Source organism: Chenopodium album, chromosome 13 (assembly GCF_948465745.1).
Source record: "Chenopodium album chromosome 13, dcCheAlbu1.1, whole genome shotgun sequence".
Lineage (NCBI taxonomy): Eukaryota > Viridiplantae > Streptophyta > Magnoliopsida > Caryophyllales > Amaranthaceae > Chenopodium > Chenopodium album.
Genome location: NC_137846.1, coordinates 54,469,610 through 54,486,325, shown reverse-complemented (window position 1 = coordinate 54,486,325; position 16,716 = coordinate 54,469,610). Strand labels below are relative to the sequence as shown.

The following is a 16,716-nucleotide window of genomic DNA, read 5'->3' as shown; positions in this document are numbered from 1 at the left end:
TGTAAAGCAGCTTTCCTTTTACTTCCCTTTCTTTCCTTTAAATTCTCATGTCATTCATTCATCAAACCAAACATGAAAACATAATAAAACCTTTTCCTTTTTATTCTTTTCCAGCCAAATTTCTTCGACCAAAAAGGGTTTAATGGCTTGTTTGGTTGGCAAAATAAGATGGGATAAAAAGTCATGGAAATTTGTAATTAAGGTAGTTGTTTGGTTGATATAAAAAAGCAAAAATGGGAAAAGTTGGAATTTATGAGAATTTCTACTTTTGACAAAACATAAAAAGTAAATTACCTAGGTCACCTTGGTCAATCAAAATTCATGAAAATTTCAAATTCCTTTGTCACAACCAAACAACATAAAGAAATTCCAAAAAAAAAAAAAAAAAAAAAAAAAAAAAAAAAAAAAAAAAAGGGGGAAATAACTTCCCATGCAATACAACTTCCTGCGGAAATTTATTTCCCCTATTAACCAAATGAGGCCTAATACAACTATACAACTAGTGAAAAACAATTTTAATGAAGGTTCAAACCAAAATTACATAAGAGTCCTTATTTATTCCTCTTTTTTTCTTCAAAAAATACAAGTTGGTCTTTTTATCAACATAAAAACCATATCAAAGGGGTACGTACTCTCGACATTATCTTAGAGGGGTTAAAATCATCTATTGATGTTGGTTGAGATGGATATTGCTCCATGTAACCTCTACCGTTTTTCAATATCATTCTTTTCCATTCTCTACCATTTTTCGACATTATCTTCAAAATTCAAGCTTATTTGCAACTTCAAGGTAGGATATGGTCACCCACTTACCCTTACCTACCCTTTTAGGGTTGACCATGCCCTTATTTTCACCCTTTAATCATAAGGTTTTCGTATAATTTGGCGACCAAGCCGCCGAATACGATGGCATTGGTGTCAGTGGAAGGTGACACGATGAATTTGGTGGTGTAAGGAGGCGCGATGGGCCGCTACCAGGTATGGTCCATATCAAGGGACAGAAACAGTATAATTTAAAAATCAATAATAACAGTATAAGATTAATAATAACAGTATAGTAAAGATATACGTTCCTTTCTCTTTTCCTCTTTCTTCATCGTAAATCTCGCTGGAATAATAACATTATAGAATAAAAAATAACAGTATAAAAGCAACAATAACAATATAAACAAAAACAAAAAAAGTACTTGGTATGGACCATATCAGGTATGAGCCTATACTTACTCGTGGTGTAAGTGGAAGATGGGTGAAGCCGTGAAGGAAGCTTCAATGGAGCTTATAGCTTATGGTGGAAGGTATCGGCGAAGGAAGCTTCACTGGAGCTAATGGTGGAAAGTGCCGGTGAAAGAAGCTAATGGCGTTAGTGGAGTGAGTGGAGTACAGTTACCACCATCTAAGCTTATTATTCCAGCAATGTAATCAATCGTGTATCAATGTATGTCAATTGTGTACTTATCAGTGTTCCTTTTATTTACCAATTTGCCATTAAATAAACAAAATGTGTTAATAAATAAGATCAAAATCGTGTTTTCTGTTTGGATGGTCACATCTGTGACCAGCTGAAATACGAGTAACCCTTGACTGAGTAACACCTGATTGACTGAGTAACCCTTGATCGATCGAGTAAGTAACTAACCCCTGACTAATCAAGTGACCCCTGACCGATCAAGTAACCCTTGATCGGTAACCTCCGACCAAGTAACCCCTACTACACGGTTTGGTCATCCATATATGAAACTTTGTGTAAGATCAATAAGGGCTAGCTCATTTTCAACTACTATTACGTGACTAAATCTTCACCTCATTCAAATACAATCATGTTTTGAGAAATAAATTTAAGTTTTTAAAAAAACGTAGTTAATGTAGTAATAAAAATAATATCAAATAGGAAATTTATTAGAAAAATCGGTAAATATAAATTTTATTTGATAAAAAAATAATTTAATTTGCAATATAATTAAAATTGATAAAAATATTTTCAATTTAAAGAGTAGAAGTTTTAATATGAAATAAGGTATGAAAAGGGCTTGAAAATTGGAAATAATTAAAGAGAATTTAATGCATTGAGATTAAAATTGTGACTATGTTTTCATAAAGAGGACTCATTCATGATTTTTTTTTTTTTTAAGATCTTTTGAGTTTTGTTAATTAGTGATAAATAAATGGATTAATGTGCTCACAAAAAAAAAAATAAAAAAAAAAATAATAATCTAATATATATAAATAAAGTAGACATTTTTGGAGAGCATTCGACGCGCCACATAAGCAAAGGTATATTTTTTACCAATTAAAAATTATATTTCTATTTTATTTTAGAATTTAAAAATTTACTTGCCACCTAAACAAAACTGACGAATGAGATTTAAGAATTTTGCCACGTAATTAAAAACAACGAATAGTGATTTATAAGGATTTAACTTATTTAAAAAACTAAAAATTATCTTTTAAGAAAACAATTATCTTTAGATATAGGATTTATACATCTAAGATAATTTTGATGGTGTTTATGATAAGAAATAAAAATTATTTCTTAATAATAATTAAATTAAAAATTTTGATGCCTACCACTATAAATTAACACATTTTACAACACCAATAAAATTTCATATCAATACAAAACCAAATCAAGCGAATTTTGTGTCATAATTTTGTGTCAGTTTTAGGTCATCAGTGGCTGCGTAATTTTTAGTTTTATTTTTAAAATTCATGTTTAAATGTATATTTGTGATTATTGCTTACATTGTGTTTATTTGGAATGCTTAATGATTATATGTTTATATTTTGTTTTCTGAATTTTGTTTTTATATGCTGATCTAATTTAATTAATCAATGAATTAAATTCGAGCAAAAATGATTGTAAAAACAAAGTATGATAAGGTATTATATCTATATAAATCGTTTATATTTATTAAATTTTTTTATAAACCTTTTTAGTTTTTATTAATTAATTTTATGATTAAAACAATTCTTTTGTGATTTAGGTAGCTTAATCAAGTCATCAAATTAACTTAATTGAACAAATTAACGTTCATGCCTCAATTAAAGCTAGCTTTGTATAGTTTCGTCCAAAATTAATTGAAAGAAAAGTTTACTCCATTAGTTACTTTTCAATCGTTACAAATAAGAAGCGGCGACTGGGGACGATTAAAAAATTCCAATGCATAGATTTGATGTTGTACAATTACAATTTTTAGATCAATTTTACAAAAATTTTATTGATTTATTTTATAAGACTATAAAGATTAATTTTATATAAATTTTATTTTTGCTAACATGTTTTATTTATCCAGTTTTATTAGATGAAGAAATAGAAGATAAATAGTATACATGTTTTTATTATTTTTTATTATTTCTATTTTTAAAAAATCAACGAATAATAATTTAGGATTTAAATAAGCAAAAAATAAAAAAATAAAAAAAAAATCTTTTCACATTAAAGATTTTATCCTTATGTAACCGATAAATTATCATATTTACAAATTTTTTTTTTGAAAGATATCATATTTACAATTTATTTATATTTTTAATTTCAATTGTCATATAACTAACAACCACAAATAAAATACATAACAACAATAAATAAAGTCTCATTATAAATTACATTAAAAAAAAAATAATACTTTTGTAATAGGCAATAACACTTTAATTAAATTATTATTATTTTTTTTTGTCTGAAATTATTAAATAGAAAAAAAAAATCAAATACGAAAATATCTTTTCTTGAGATTTAAAAAAAAAATCATCTTTAGATATAGGATTTATATATCTAAGATAATCTTGATAGTGTTTATGATAAGAAATAAAAATTATTCTTTGATTATAAGTATTTTTCAATTCGGGGTGAATGATTGATTGCGTTCATGCCTCAATTAAAGCCAACTTTGTACAATTTCGTTCAAAATCAATCGAAAGAAAAGTTTACTCAATTAGATACTTTTCAATCGTTACAAATAAGAAGCAATATCGCACGCATTGCCAGTGCATTGCCAGTGACAACAAAATAATGATTTAATTTTTCAAAATACTATTGTTCTTGCGATTAGGGACTATGAAAAAATTCCAATGCATAGATTTGATTTTGTACAATTAAAATTTTTAGATCAATTTCACAACAATTTTTCACGTCCTGGTAAATATATTGATTTATTTTATAAGACTATAAAGATTAATTTTATATTAATTTTATTTATGCTAACATGTTTTATTTATCCATTTTGATTAGATGGAAGAGATATAGGTGTGAACGAAGTTGGTGATTCTATCGAAATAGAAGATAAATAATATACATGTTTTGGTTATTTTTTAATATATTTATTTTTTAAAAAACAACGAATAATGATTTAGGATTTAAATTATTTACAAAATAAAAAAAAATATCTTTTCACATTAAAGATTTTATCCTAATATGTAACCGATAAAAATATCATATTTACAAATTTTTTTTTGAAAGATATTATATTTACAATTTATTCATATTTTTAAATTCAGTTGTCATATAAATAAAAACCACAAATAAAATACAAAACAACAATAAATAAAGTCGCATTATAAATCACATTAAAAAAATATATACTCTTGTAACAGGCAATAACACTTTAATTGAAATATTATGTGTTTTTTTTTTGTCTGAAATTATTAAATAGTAAAATAAATCAAATAATTAAAAAAAAAACTTAGAATCTATACGAAAATATATTTTCTTGAGATTTATATATGGATAAAACGTGCATCGCACGGGCTTTCATCTAGTAATAATAATAGTTGCATGTACAAGTATAAGTAGGGGCAGTGCAAACAAATTCGAGGTCCGATGGGAGTTTTAAAATAAAACTAGTTTTTGGGCCCGGGCGATGCCCCGAGTTATTATATGAAAATAAGTGATCATTAATATAATATATTAAGGCCCTGTGACATTCCTGAGAACATAACATAAGGATAACGAGGTTTGAACCCTCAACCTCTTATAAGAAAGATAACTACTTAACCATCTAAGCTAATTACCAACTTTGTTATTAATATGTAAAAAAAAACTATATAAGTGCAAACCACAAGATTCAATTAAGAATAAAAAAAAAAAAAAGAATTACAGTTTTGAAAAGCCTTTACAAAAATTTATCAATTGCACGTCTACAACAGTAGCAACCTGTGGCAACGCCCGAGCTATTTACTAGTTTACTATATATATATAACCCAAAAGATTAATTTCTTTGGTTGACACGTGTGAGAAGCTTGTTTTAAATTAAACTAGTTTGTAAATACAAGGGTAAATGTGTTAAAATTTTACGGAGTATTTTATCTTTATCACTATCCTATAATAATTGGAAAATTCAATTCAATAGTCTCAATCGTGGCTTATTATCCAATAATCTATCAGCTTTAAGGTGAGTTTTCTTTTTTACTCCCTACTGGCCATTAACCTTTTTTTTTTTTGGTGCAAAGGTCATTAACTTATTACACCCTCCTTGTCATTAACTTATTATAATAAGTGTTAACACGTGATTGATAAAAAAACTAGCCACTAGCGATGGCCATCCTCCTTGTCAGCCCACCCTTCCCAGTCCCAACATCTATTTCTGACCCCATCATCATCCCCAACTCCACCTCGAAAACTGCCCATGAAACCATTCCCCAACCTAGTCCCTTAAACGGACTCCCTCCATTCCCCACCCTAGAAATTGGCCTCCCTTCCCTTTCCCACCTTAGAAATCGACCCCCTTCCCTTCCCCTACCTTTTAAACCGATCCCTCTCCTTTCCATGCACTGAAATGACTATAATTTTAGTGGGCTAGGTTGGCATAAGGTTAGGATTATGGGGTGATAGGAAGGGAGAGGGTCAGAAATTGATGGGCGGTGAGAAGGTTTGGTGGAGTGGTTTGAGCTGGGCTTGGGGAGGGGGTGGCCATCAACGGTGGTCCTGGTTGTCAGCTTGGGGATTTTATTTTTATTTTTATTTTTAATTTTTATTTATTTAATTTTTTCTTTTTGAACAAATAAACATTTGACATGTGATAATTATATTTTTAATCATAAATTTATATCCTTTTAATAGAATACGGGTTTTCTAGACTGAAGAAATAAAATCTAATATATATATATATATATATATAAAAGGGAGTTTTTTCCTGAGTTTTTAGAGAGTCACGTAGGATTTAATTTTTTCAACGCGCCATGTAGGATAATAAATTTTAGTGGTAGACAATTAAATATGAGATTATTATTTTCTTTTAGAATTAAATAATATAAATGACACGTAAGCAAAATTGACGAATGAGATTCCAGTTTAAATTAATTAAATATAAAATATTATCTTTTGATATCAGAGATTTTATCTAAATATATGACAAATTTTAGCACATAAATATTTATATATTAAAAAAATTATTTAAAAAATTCAAACAAACCATGCGTCGCACAGACTTCATTTAGTCACCTTTAAATTAGGATTATTGTACAATAAACGGAAAATAAATGCTTTAAAAAAATGGATAAATTTCCAAAAATTAATTAAAATAAACAGCCATGAATTCTCTCTCCTCTTAAACGCGTTGATTTCAAACTTCTCCCTAGGGTTGTTCCGATTTTCTCTCTCTTCCATGGAAGCAGTTTTTTCCGAGCTATCTGTCCTCCGTTGAAGCAGGTGTTTGCGAGCTATCTCTCCTCCGTCGAATAAGCTTTTGAAATTTCTCCTCCATTGAATCGGCTTACCAGGTAGTATTTTCTTAAATTATTTTTAAAAACCGGATTATTTATATATTTTGGATATTTTAATTAAGGCAAAAGCTATATTTTATTATTATTTTAATAAGTCCGAAAATCCCATTTATTTGGCTAATAAATTTCGGATTTTCCTAAGAGAAAATCTGATTTTATTAGTTAAATTATTTGGTGAATATTTGGTATTTTATTATTTAATTATTTATTACAATAAATATTATTTACACAATTATTTTAATTCCTTAAAACTAGCAAAATATTTTCCTAAAGTACTAAATAGGAGGGCCGAAAATATGAGCTTAGGAAAGCTCAAAAATTTCGGCCATTCCATGTAGATTTTGGGAAAAATATTTTGGTAATTTGTATTTTTAATTATCTCCTTAAAATCTCCTATTTTCCTTAATTCTAATTCTCCATCTTTTTAATATCCAATCATTATATTTCCTTTCCATTCATTCTTCTTAATTATTCCCCAAGTAATTCCAATTTCCTTAATATTTTTCATGACAATCATACCTTCCATATTCAATTTTACACAATCTCTTCAATATCAAAACTTTCCTTAAATCTTTACTCACTTCTCCAAGTAATCCCTTAAACCCTACTTATCATAATTCTTCTCAAGTTCTCTTACCATAATTCTTGCATGAGCTAGCCTATAAATACCCTCCATACCTTTCACATTCTTCACACCAATTCTCTTATTTTCTTCTCCTCTTTTTACACAAATCATCCCGTTTATCTTTGAAGCCAATTTTCGGGCACTTCTGGTCAGTTTTTGGGGTATTGCTGTTTCACAGAAAATTGTTCCTCTCAAAAAATCCTTGAGGTTAGGCTCAAGAATCACCCAATTCGGAGTTATATTGAAGGAGTTATAGCCTCTGCAAGTTCTGCCTATTCTTTCCAACGAAAATCCAATTCTTCTCTTTTCCTTGGTTTCTTATCTTTTCCCTTCTCTTCTTTTATTCAATTATTATTATTATTATTATGGGGGATTTATAAAAATTATTATGAGTAGTTTTAATTATATAAATTAGATTTTTAATGATGTTTATGAAAATTAATTTAAAAGGTTCATGTACATATAGTTGGGGGATTTTAATTTCATTGTTGTGATTATTTGTTAACCTTATATTAATTAAGGTTATATTTATTTGTAGGGTGTTTTTGATCAAGATTCTTGAGAGTTCTTTTGAGGTGTTTTTGGCTAAGCAGGGATCAAGGTACGTTAGGTGGTTAGATACCTTGAAAAAATAAAGATTGATTTGAATGAGCATGTTTGAATGATTTTATGTTGCTTGAATTAAATTGACTTGAATTATGGTTTATGAAATAAAAGTATGTTTAAAGGATTGGTTTTAATAATTAAATTGGAGTATTGATTTTTATAACATGTTTTGATTAATTAATTTATTATTCATGTTTTAAAAAGGATTGGTTTTGAAAGCTTATTGGATTTATAAAAAAAAAAAGGGAGTTTGAATTATTATTATTAAAGGTTGGAATTATTGGATTTAAAGAGGATTTATTTAATCATTGAATTAAATTTATTATTTATGCTTTATAAGCATGTTAGTAATCCCACTATGCGGATTTGGTTTATTGATAAGGCCTTGGACTTTGTATGACCGGGTCTTTCCTCAAGAATAGCCTTGTAATATAAGGAGACTAGCTTGGGGGGTGTGCACACTTGGGAGAGGAATTGGTTTAATTGGTTTTAAAATAATTGGAATTGGTTTTATTGATTATTGGGATTTGAATATTGAGAATTGGTTTTGAATCATGAGTTTGGAATTATTGGATTAATTATTGGAATTGATTTCAAAAGCATGTTTGCAAATAAATTAAATTTAATTATCTTGCACTTACCGTACTTAGCATATTTGCTAACCCGTACTACTTATTTGTTTTGGTTCGCCCTGTTTACCGTAATGTTAAGCAGTGTTATTTCAGGTGGAGTGAATAAATTGATGCATTGGAGTCCCGGGATTGGTTTCACTAAGTTAGGAATCTTGGTCTTTGTATCTATTTTTGAATACTCATAACATTGGTTTCTATTTATAGTTATTATTAATAAAGAAGAGTTTTGAATTTTCCGCTGCAAAGTATTGGTTTATTTAGTGAGTTTGAGTAGCCTTGCGTAATCACGCGGCGGTAATACGCCTACGTCTATCTCTACGGTATAATTATACGTATTATACTAGTATTTCCGTAGAGGGGGATTTGGGTGTGTTACATTCTGTGACGATTATTACACTTGGAGTGGATGAACTTTCTTTATTTTGTGGCTGTACTGCTCTCCAATGTTATGAAGACTTCATCTATAGTTTCCTTGACAAATTTAACTTGTTGATTGGTCACGTAACTTGGTCCTGCTGGTGAACTTTGGTGGCATGAAGCTGACTACTACATTACAACCATACTAAAAAGGATCGGATTCATTCATTCTAAAAAATCTTTCGGTAAAATGAATGAATTCTTTCAAGTATGGAGTAAAATTTCCAATAACCTCCTTATTAGCACATCAAACAATTGATCTAGTGCTTCCCATTTGTATGTCAGATCAGCTGGTGTAATCATAGAGCCTAATCGACACAACTAAATGTTTTGACATTATCAATTGTGCAAAAAGTTGATAGGGCTCCTGGGTAACCCAAAGAATTTACTCCATACTTGAAAGGATATGTTCTTATTGGAAAATTTGCAAATTATAACCATTTAAAAAAAAAAAAAAAAAAAAAAATTCAAATTACAGCCAAAAGTACTAATAATTTGTTAATTGCCAATTAATCCAACTTTTTCCTCAATTTATGTCCTCAGAAATGGCAAAAATATTCATGTAAGAAAAAAATGAGGCATTTGCGTTATTTTTTTTTTTTTTTTTTGTCAATTTCGAGTTCAATTTGCACCTTAAGACAAAAACAACACCCAAAACCAATGCATTTTTTAATACACGAAACAAAAACAAAAACAACTTATTATATTAAAAATAGTGATAAAAGAGTACAATATCATAAATATTTTTCCTTCCAAATCTCTTCGTTATTCCTTAAATTCAACTCAAGTTACTGATAATGCAAGGGATCAACAAGTGATTCGACCCAAGGTTGTCTATTACGCAAAAACAAATCTTCCGGTAAGTCCGGCATATCTATCTTCTTAAGAGTTTCAGATTCTAGTTCACAACAAATCAAAAAATTTTGTACTTGATTACCATTAATACCACTTTGAGTAACTGCTAAAATAATATTGATCCCATCTTTCAAACAAACAAGATTCCAATGAGATTTCCAATGATGATGCATATCAAAACTGTGCAATGGCCCATGTAGGTTACGAAATAGTTGAGACCAACACTTATCGTTGTTGTTGCTATAGTCTTTTAATATCCATATATCCAGATAGTACGTCACTAGACACAATTGTCCTTGTAAGACCGTCAATTTAGGTGAATTCCTCGACATGTTATCTGGTAGTGACATCTCATAAAATTTATGAGTGAATAGATCAAAACACTTTATCTCTTTACACTCGAGACTCAACCAGTGGAATGAGTTGTTAGCAAAGATAGAGCTATTGGAGTGCAAAACATACTTATCCCAAGGGGGGTCTTCAATGATATCCCACAAATTATTTTTCAAGCTATAGACCAACGATTTCTTATCTAGTATATCCTTCCAATTAGAAGGCCGCGCCAAGTGTACAAGCTTTAAAACCTTATAATCATCGGAAACACAATCATAGCCAAGTGACAACGTTTTAATGCGTTCAACAAACTTAGCTTCTAGGGTGAATTTGAATACGGGTAATAATTTATAAGCTCGAGTGGCAGGATTATAAAGACAATGGTTAATGTCATATAAACCCTCATTACGTTTATGTGCAAATGCTAAGCAAAGTAAGCCATTACACGTGCTAAAGATCAAACCTTCAGGACGTTCACTTTCATTAGGGTAAGAAAGTTGGGTTAATTGGTGGTTGTGATTTAGGCCGTTAAAGTTAAACGAGTAGAACTTGCTTTGGTTTCCATATTTATGAGAGTTCATCATGATGAGGGTGCTATTAGAGTGTGTTTCGAGGGATCGAGCAAGATGGAGCTTGATGAAATACGGGTCGTTGATTACGCCACACCATGACTTGGAAACACACTTAAAACGACCAAGAGATCTAACGGTAGCCATGAGAGTATATCGATAATTAGCTCAATAGGAAAAAGATAATGATATGATGTATTTGCTTTCTTCATGACGTTTACCGTTTGATTATGAAATACGCTTTAAGAAGAGGTAAATATGTTTGATCATCAATTTATTTATATAGGGATTAGAAAAGATACATATATAAAAAAAATACTTCGACTAGGATTAGAATACTTGTTGAAGTTGTATTTTCAGGCAGCTTATGATAAAATTTGATAAAACAAATTAAGACAATCTGAAGAATTTGATAAAACTTGATTTATCTTTCATTGAAAGATTATTCGAACCATATTTATAATACAAGTCTCCTTGCTCAAGTGTATCTTTTGGTAGAAGTTGGAAACAATTAGGAAAGCAATAACTTAACATAAATATATCTAATGATCTTAACATAAATATATCTAATGAGCGACAATTTGGTGAAAAAAAAAAATAACTCCGGCGGCAATTTGGTAAAAAAAGTTAATCCTAAACGATAATTTGGTAAATAAAATTATCTCAGGCGACATTTTACCCAAAAAAATACAAAAATTTCCGACAAATTACTCACGAATACTTAATTTAGTTCGTTTTCGTGCTTTTTTTTTTATCAACCCTTTTTATGGAAATAACAATTTCAAGAAAAAAAGCATGTTAAGTATCAATTTTCACTTAAATTTCATACCACCTATTAATGAAATGTTTTTAAAAGGGGTTGGAAATAAATTTTGTATCGGAATTTAGCAAAATAAAAAGGAGATGACATATTAATTCAAAATTTTAAAAAGAAAAAATAAATTTAAAAACAAAAAAACAAATTAAAATTAGGATTTTTAAAGAGTTTGTCAGAAAAAATTAGATTTTTTGGTCCAAATGTCGCTGGAGTTTATTGTTTTTACCAAGTTTTCGCATATGGTTAACTTTTTTTACCAAACTGCCGCCGGAGTAAGTTTTTTTATTAAATTGTCACTAAGGGTCTTTTTTATTTACCAATCTGGTCAATTACCTAGTAAGCTACTAAAACGATAAAGAGTATCAACAAATCAAAAAAAAAAGTACGAGTACATAAATTCCTTATTAAGGCGGACTTTTATTGAATTACTAGGTTAGTTTCCGTGCATGCACGGTATGTAATCTTCAATAACCATTATTAAACTATCATTATAATTAAAAAAAAAATCTAAAATTATAGTTGACAAATTTTGAGCAAAATAAAGGATTACGAAAGATATGTTAGATATTAACTGATGTTATAAAATGAGAAAAATTATGTTAAGAATTTTTTTATTTATACCTATATAAATATTTGAGTTAAAGATATGTCAAACCTTTTTTATTTTAAGTAATTACAAGCTAAGATATGCACAAAAATTCGTGCGTGTTCATATAAGTAATCTATCAAGATCAATACTCTGTTTTTTTTTTTTTGGTGAATTTTTTTTTAGATGGTGGTGTTTTTTTTGGAAAATTTTTAAATTACCACTCAAAAATGTATCCATTTTCAAAATAACCACCCGTTTAATTTTTTATTTTATTTTAACACCCCTAATTAAAAAAACTACTCAGATTGTCACCCATTTCAAAATTCCGGTGGATTTCTGTTATGTAGACCCACCTAACGGCTAGTAACGACTATGTCTAAGCATTACAATCAGCTCTTTCTTCACTTCACATCCCCCTTAAATCAGTTTATTATACAACAGTTTATTAACTCCTGATCAACCGAGTAACCCCTCTAACTTAGTAACCCTCCAACCTAGTAACTTCTGACCAACCTGGTAATAATAGTGGATACGGCATCGCCGGACCTCAACACCAAAATCAAACTTTCTGTTCTTCCTCTTCATTCTTCGAGAGTTGTTCGATTTGGAACCCAGAAACCCCAACGAAATTCAAATGAGAAAGTGGTAGCAGTACTAGTGGGCTCGATTGGCAAAGAGGAGATAGAAAATGGGTGGAGCATTAGTGATGGGGGATGGCTTTGAGAGGAAGAGGAGAGGGAGAAGAAAATAATAATAAAATTGGGGTTGGCCATGCGGCCTGCCGCATATGAAATTCAGTGATTATTATATGATAGTTTTTTTTAAAATGTGTTTATTTTTGGTAAAAATTTAATTTCTAAAATGTAGAAGGGTATTTTAGGAAAAAAAAATTATCAATCAAAAGGTCTTTTCTCTTTATATATTACTATAGATTTTTTTTTTGAGGAAATATATTAGTATAGGTTATATTGTATAAGGTTATATTGTATAAGGTTAGGGAATTTTTGTACACAGTAAATAAGATTTGTTTCTTTAATTGAATTTTATTCAAAAAAAAAAAAAAAAAGGACACACCAGAAAAAATGATATGTGTCATTGCTGGTGTGTCTTTTAGTATATGACTAGCTTAGCTGCTTAGGCCCCGTGCCATGCACAATAAATCTTTTTTTTTTAAATTAATTATATTTAACAAATAAATTTGATAAAACCATAAATTATATTGTCATAATCGATATAAAGGCAAAGTAAAAGTTTAATACTCCGTACCTTTTTAGATAATTACTATTAAATCCTCGTAAACAAATTTGTCATTAATTTGAATCTATATTTAATGTCTAAATTGAAATAAAATATTATTAGAGATATTTGGAAAAAAAAAAGGTGATGTTTTAAAGCTATTTCTTTAATATCAATTTTATTTTACTTTTTTTTTTTTCAAAATCTTATAATACTCCATATATAAGATTATTAAAAAATAATTGAAATAATATTTTAGGTAAATGTGTATGGAATAATTAAGGACACCAACTAAAAAGGAATGCATTTATTATAGAGATAATACTACAAAAAAAAATGTATTATAATAATAATATTATTATAGTGGTATTATACAAAAATTCCAAAAAAATAAAGATTTTAGCTAAAATAGGAGAGGGGGTTTGGAAGGGAAAAAACAGCACCATGATGCGATACATGCCACTTTTGGTGTCTGTTTTAGTATTAAGCTATTTATAATTATTGTAAAACGGGTTAAAGTTACCCTTTATCCTTAAAATATTTTTTTTTGAATGGTTACCCTTAAAAAATTTAAATTACACTTACATACTACAAAAAACTTTCCTCCACTTTAATTAAATGTTACATTAGGTATTACGTATTGTCATTACAAGAATTAATCATGCTTAACTAACCCATTAATAATTTTGGCAAATATTGAAAACTCCTAATACACACTATATTAAACACACTACACCATCACTATTATTTTAAAAGTTTTTCACATAGCCTCTTTGAAATTACATATACATTAAATATTGCTCTAATGATAAAAAAAAAAAATGATACATGTTTTATACTTCCTGTTTAATTTCACAAAATTGAAGACGTCCACGTTACGAGCGCTCCAACAACTAGTAATACTAAACACAAGAATAAGTTTCCCTAGTAACAAGTTATCTTGTGCCAAACCTACTATAAATGAGTCTCCTTAACAGATTTCCCTCCATTAATTACTTCCCCTAACAATTCAATAACATAATACTAAAACAGACATCAGGAATGACACGTGTCATTTCCTAGTGCTGTATTTTCCCTCCAAAATGTTTTTTCTTTTTCTTTTTATTTTTTTAATTTTTTTTGTCAAATCTTCTTAAACAATCTTCTACCATACCAAGGAAGATATTTTTTCAATATTTAGTTAACATATATATTCCATATTATTAATTTCATATCTTTTGTAACTTGAGTATAAGGTAATTCATTATTATTGTCCAAATCATGTGTCGATCAAAGTTGGTCAACTAATTAAATTGGTAAGGGGAGAGAGTGTTGTATCAGTAACCTAGACGTCTTTGTTCTAAGGTATAACTTTGGTAAAAAAAATCATGTTATTTTAAGCGTATTATAAATGTTACGATTCTCTCTAATTTATTTATTTTTTGTAAATTATTGTAGCTAACTAAAGGCTGTAATTAAGGGAGTATTGCATGATATCAAGACTACCAACCTTAATGTCTTTATTAAATTAAGAACTGGTATAAAAACTAAGTAATTTTATTAATATTAAAAGAAACTATAACTCTCTCTTTTATGTAAACTATTGTATAACTTTTCAAAGATTGTAAAATTCATAGTAAAATTTTGTTAAACCCGTGCATAGCACGGGATCTAATCTAGTACCCTCCCAAAGTCCTAATCATTATCCCCTAACAACGTACTCCGATCCCTTAAATCCAGGCAAGCCCTAAGTCATTTTTTCTCCTCTATTGCTGAATGGCATGGGATAAATTATGTTTGATACGGAGTATTAGTTTTGCACATTTTTTTTTAAGGTAGGAAGAAGAGCCCTATCGAGTTGGAACCTCTCACAGGTCCATACTCGTATTTATTTTGGTGAAGTGTGAATTTTTTCTCTCTCATATGCGTCCTCGTTTCCTCCTCTCCTTTATGACAACTCTTTTGAGTACCTAGTATAGTACTCCGTAGTATGTCTAAATTATTCTAGTTGATTTTTACCTACTGAGTTGTGTGGTCCTCTGTAACACTTGGGAGTTAGGAAAGAATAATTTGGACAAACTTTGAACCTAATTTTAAGTGTGTTAAGTCATGTGTTGGGAAGAAAGCAAAAACATCTTTACCAATGGTATAATCCAACTTAGAACAAACCATTAAATGCACATGTCTGGTTCATTAGCATATATACGTAAATAAGGAAAACGTCTCATTAATTTAAATACGGAGTAAAACAAGTAGAGGACTAGAGGGTGAATAATAAGCCCAATAAGTAGAGAGTGAATAATAAGCCCAAGTACTCCTATTTAATACACTTTTTTGCATCAACGAACTCAGTATAAAACTATTTTTACAATAACAATTTTCCTTAATCAATAATAAATACAGTAACAAATTTGAAAATATATTTGCAATAATATTATATATATATATATATAGGCATTTTCAAGAGTTAAAAACACTTCTATGCCACTATTGCTAATTAATTCAACGTAGCAAGAAAACGAAATAAGATAATCTAATAAAAGCCTAGCGTAATACGAAGTAAAACTAATACTAGTATAAAAGAAACAATAACTCTAGATGGGGCTTGTTTGGCATTGTTAGGCATTGTTTTTTGTTTTCAGTTTTTCCCTTTTAAAAACACGAAACCAAAAACAGGAAACAAGAAAAAAGTGTTTCTGCTTTTTTGTTGTCAGTTTTCACAATTATCTTAATTTTAATAAGTTTATCTAATTTTTATTCATTATATTATGTATATCATACGAGTTTGAAAAACAAAAAACTAAAAAACAGAAAACCACAGTAATCAATACTCCCTCCGTCCCTAAATGATAGTCCCTTATGGACATTTTTTACGAGAATTAATAAATACAAATAAGAATAATAAAAGTAAATTGACATTGGGTATGCAAAAAAAGTAGAAAGAAAAATTAATAAAAGTACATGGGAAAACAAAATTTACGTGGAAAATTTAAATTTGTACAAATATTGTTGCAAATTGGAGTGGATTTTGGTAAAAAAATTAATATTAATGGTTGTTGAAAAAAACAAATAGGGTGAATATTTTAGGACTAAAATTTTCGCATAAAAGACTATCATTTGAGGACGGAGGGAGTAATAGTTATTACCGTATACTCCGTATATTTTTCCTTCCAAATGGTTTCATTATTCCTTATAATTCAACTTTAGTTACTGATAATACAAGCGGATCCACAAGCGATTCCGCCCAAGATTGTTTAGCCGGCAACATCACATCATCCGGTAAATCCAGCAAATCAATACTCTTACTAACTCCGGATTCTAGCTCACAGCAAAATACATTTTTTAAT

At 29.0% G+C, this 16,716-nt stretch overlaps 1 protein-coding gene across 1 annotated transcript; it reads right to left on the bottom strand.

Annotated features, from left to right (window-relative positions):
- Window positions 1-9,779: 9,779 nt before the first annotated feature.
- Window positions 9,780-10,895, bottom strand: LOC145575811 (F-box/kelch-repeat protein At3g06240-like). Its single transcript, XM_081633609.1, has one exon. It carries the CDS (start codon window positions 10,893-10,895, stop codon window positions 9,780-9,782), a length of 1,116 nt encoding a protein of 371 aa, XP_081489735.1.
- Between the last annotated feature and the right edge of the window lie 5,821 nt (window positions 10,896-16,716).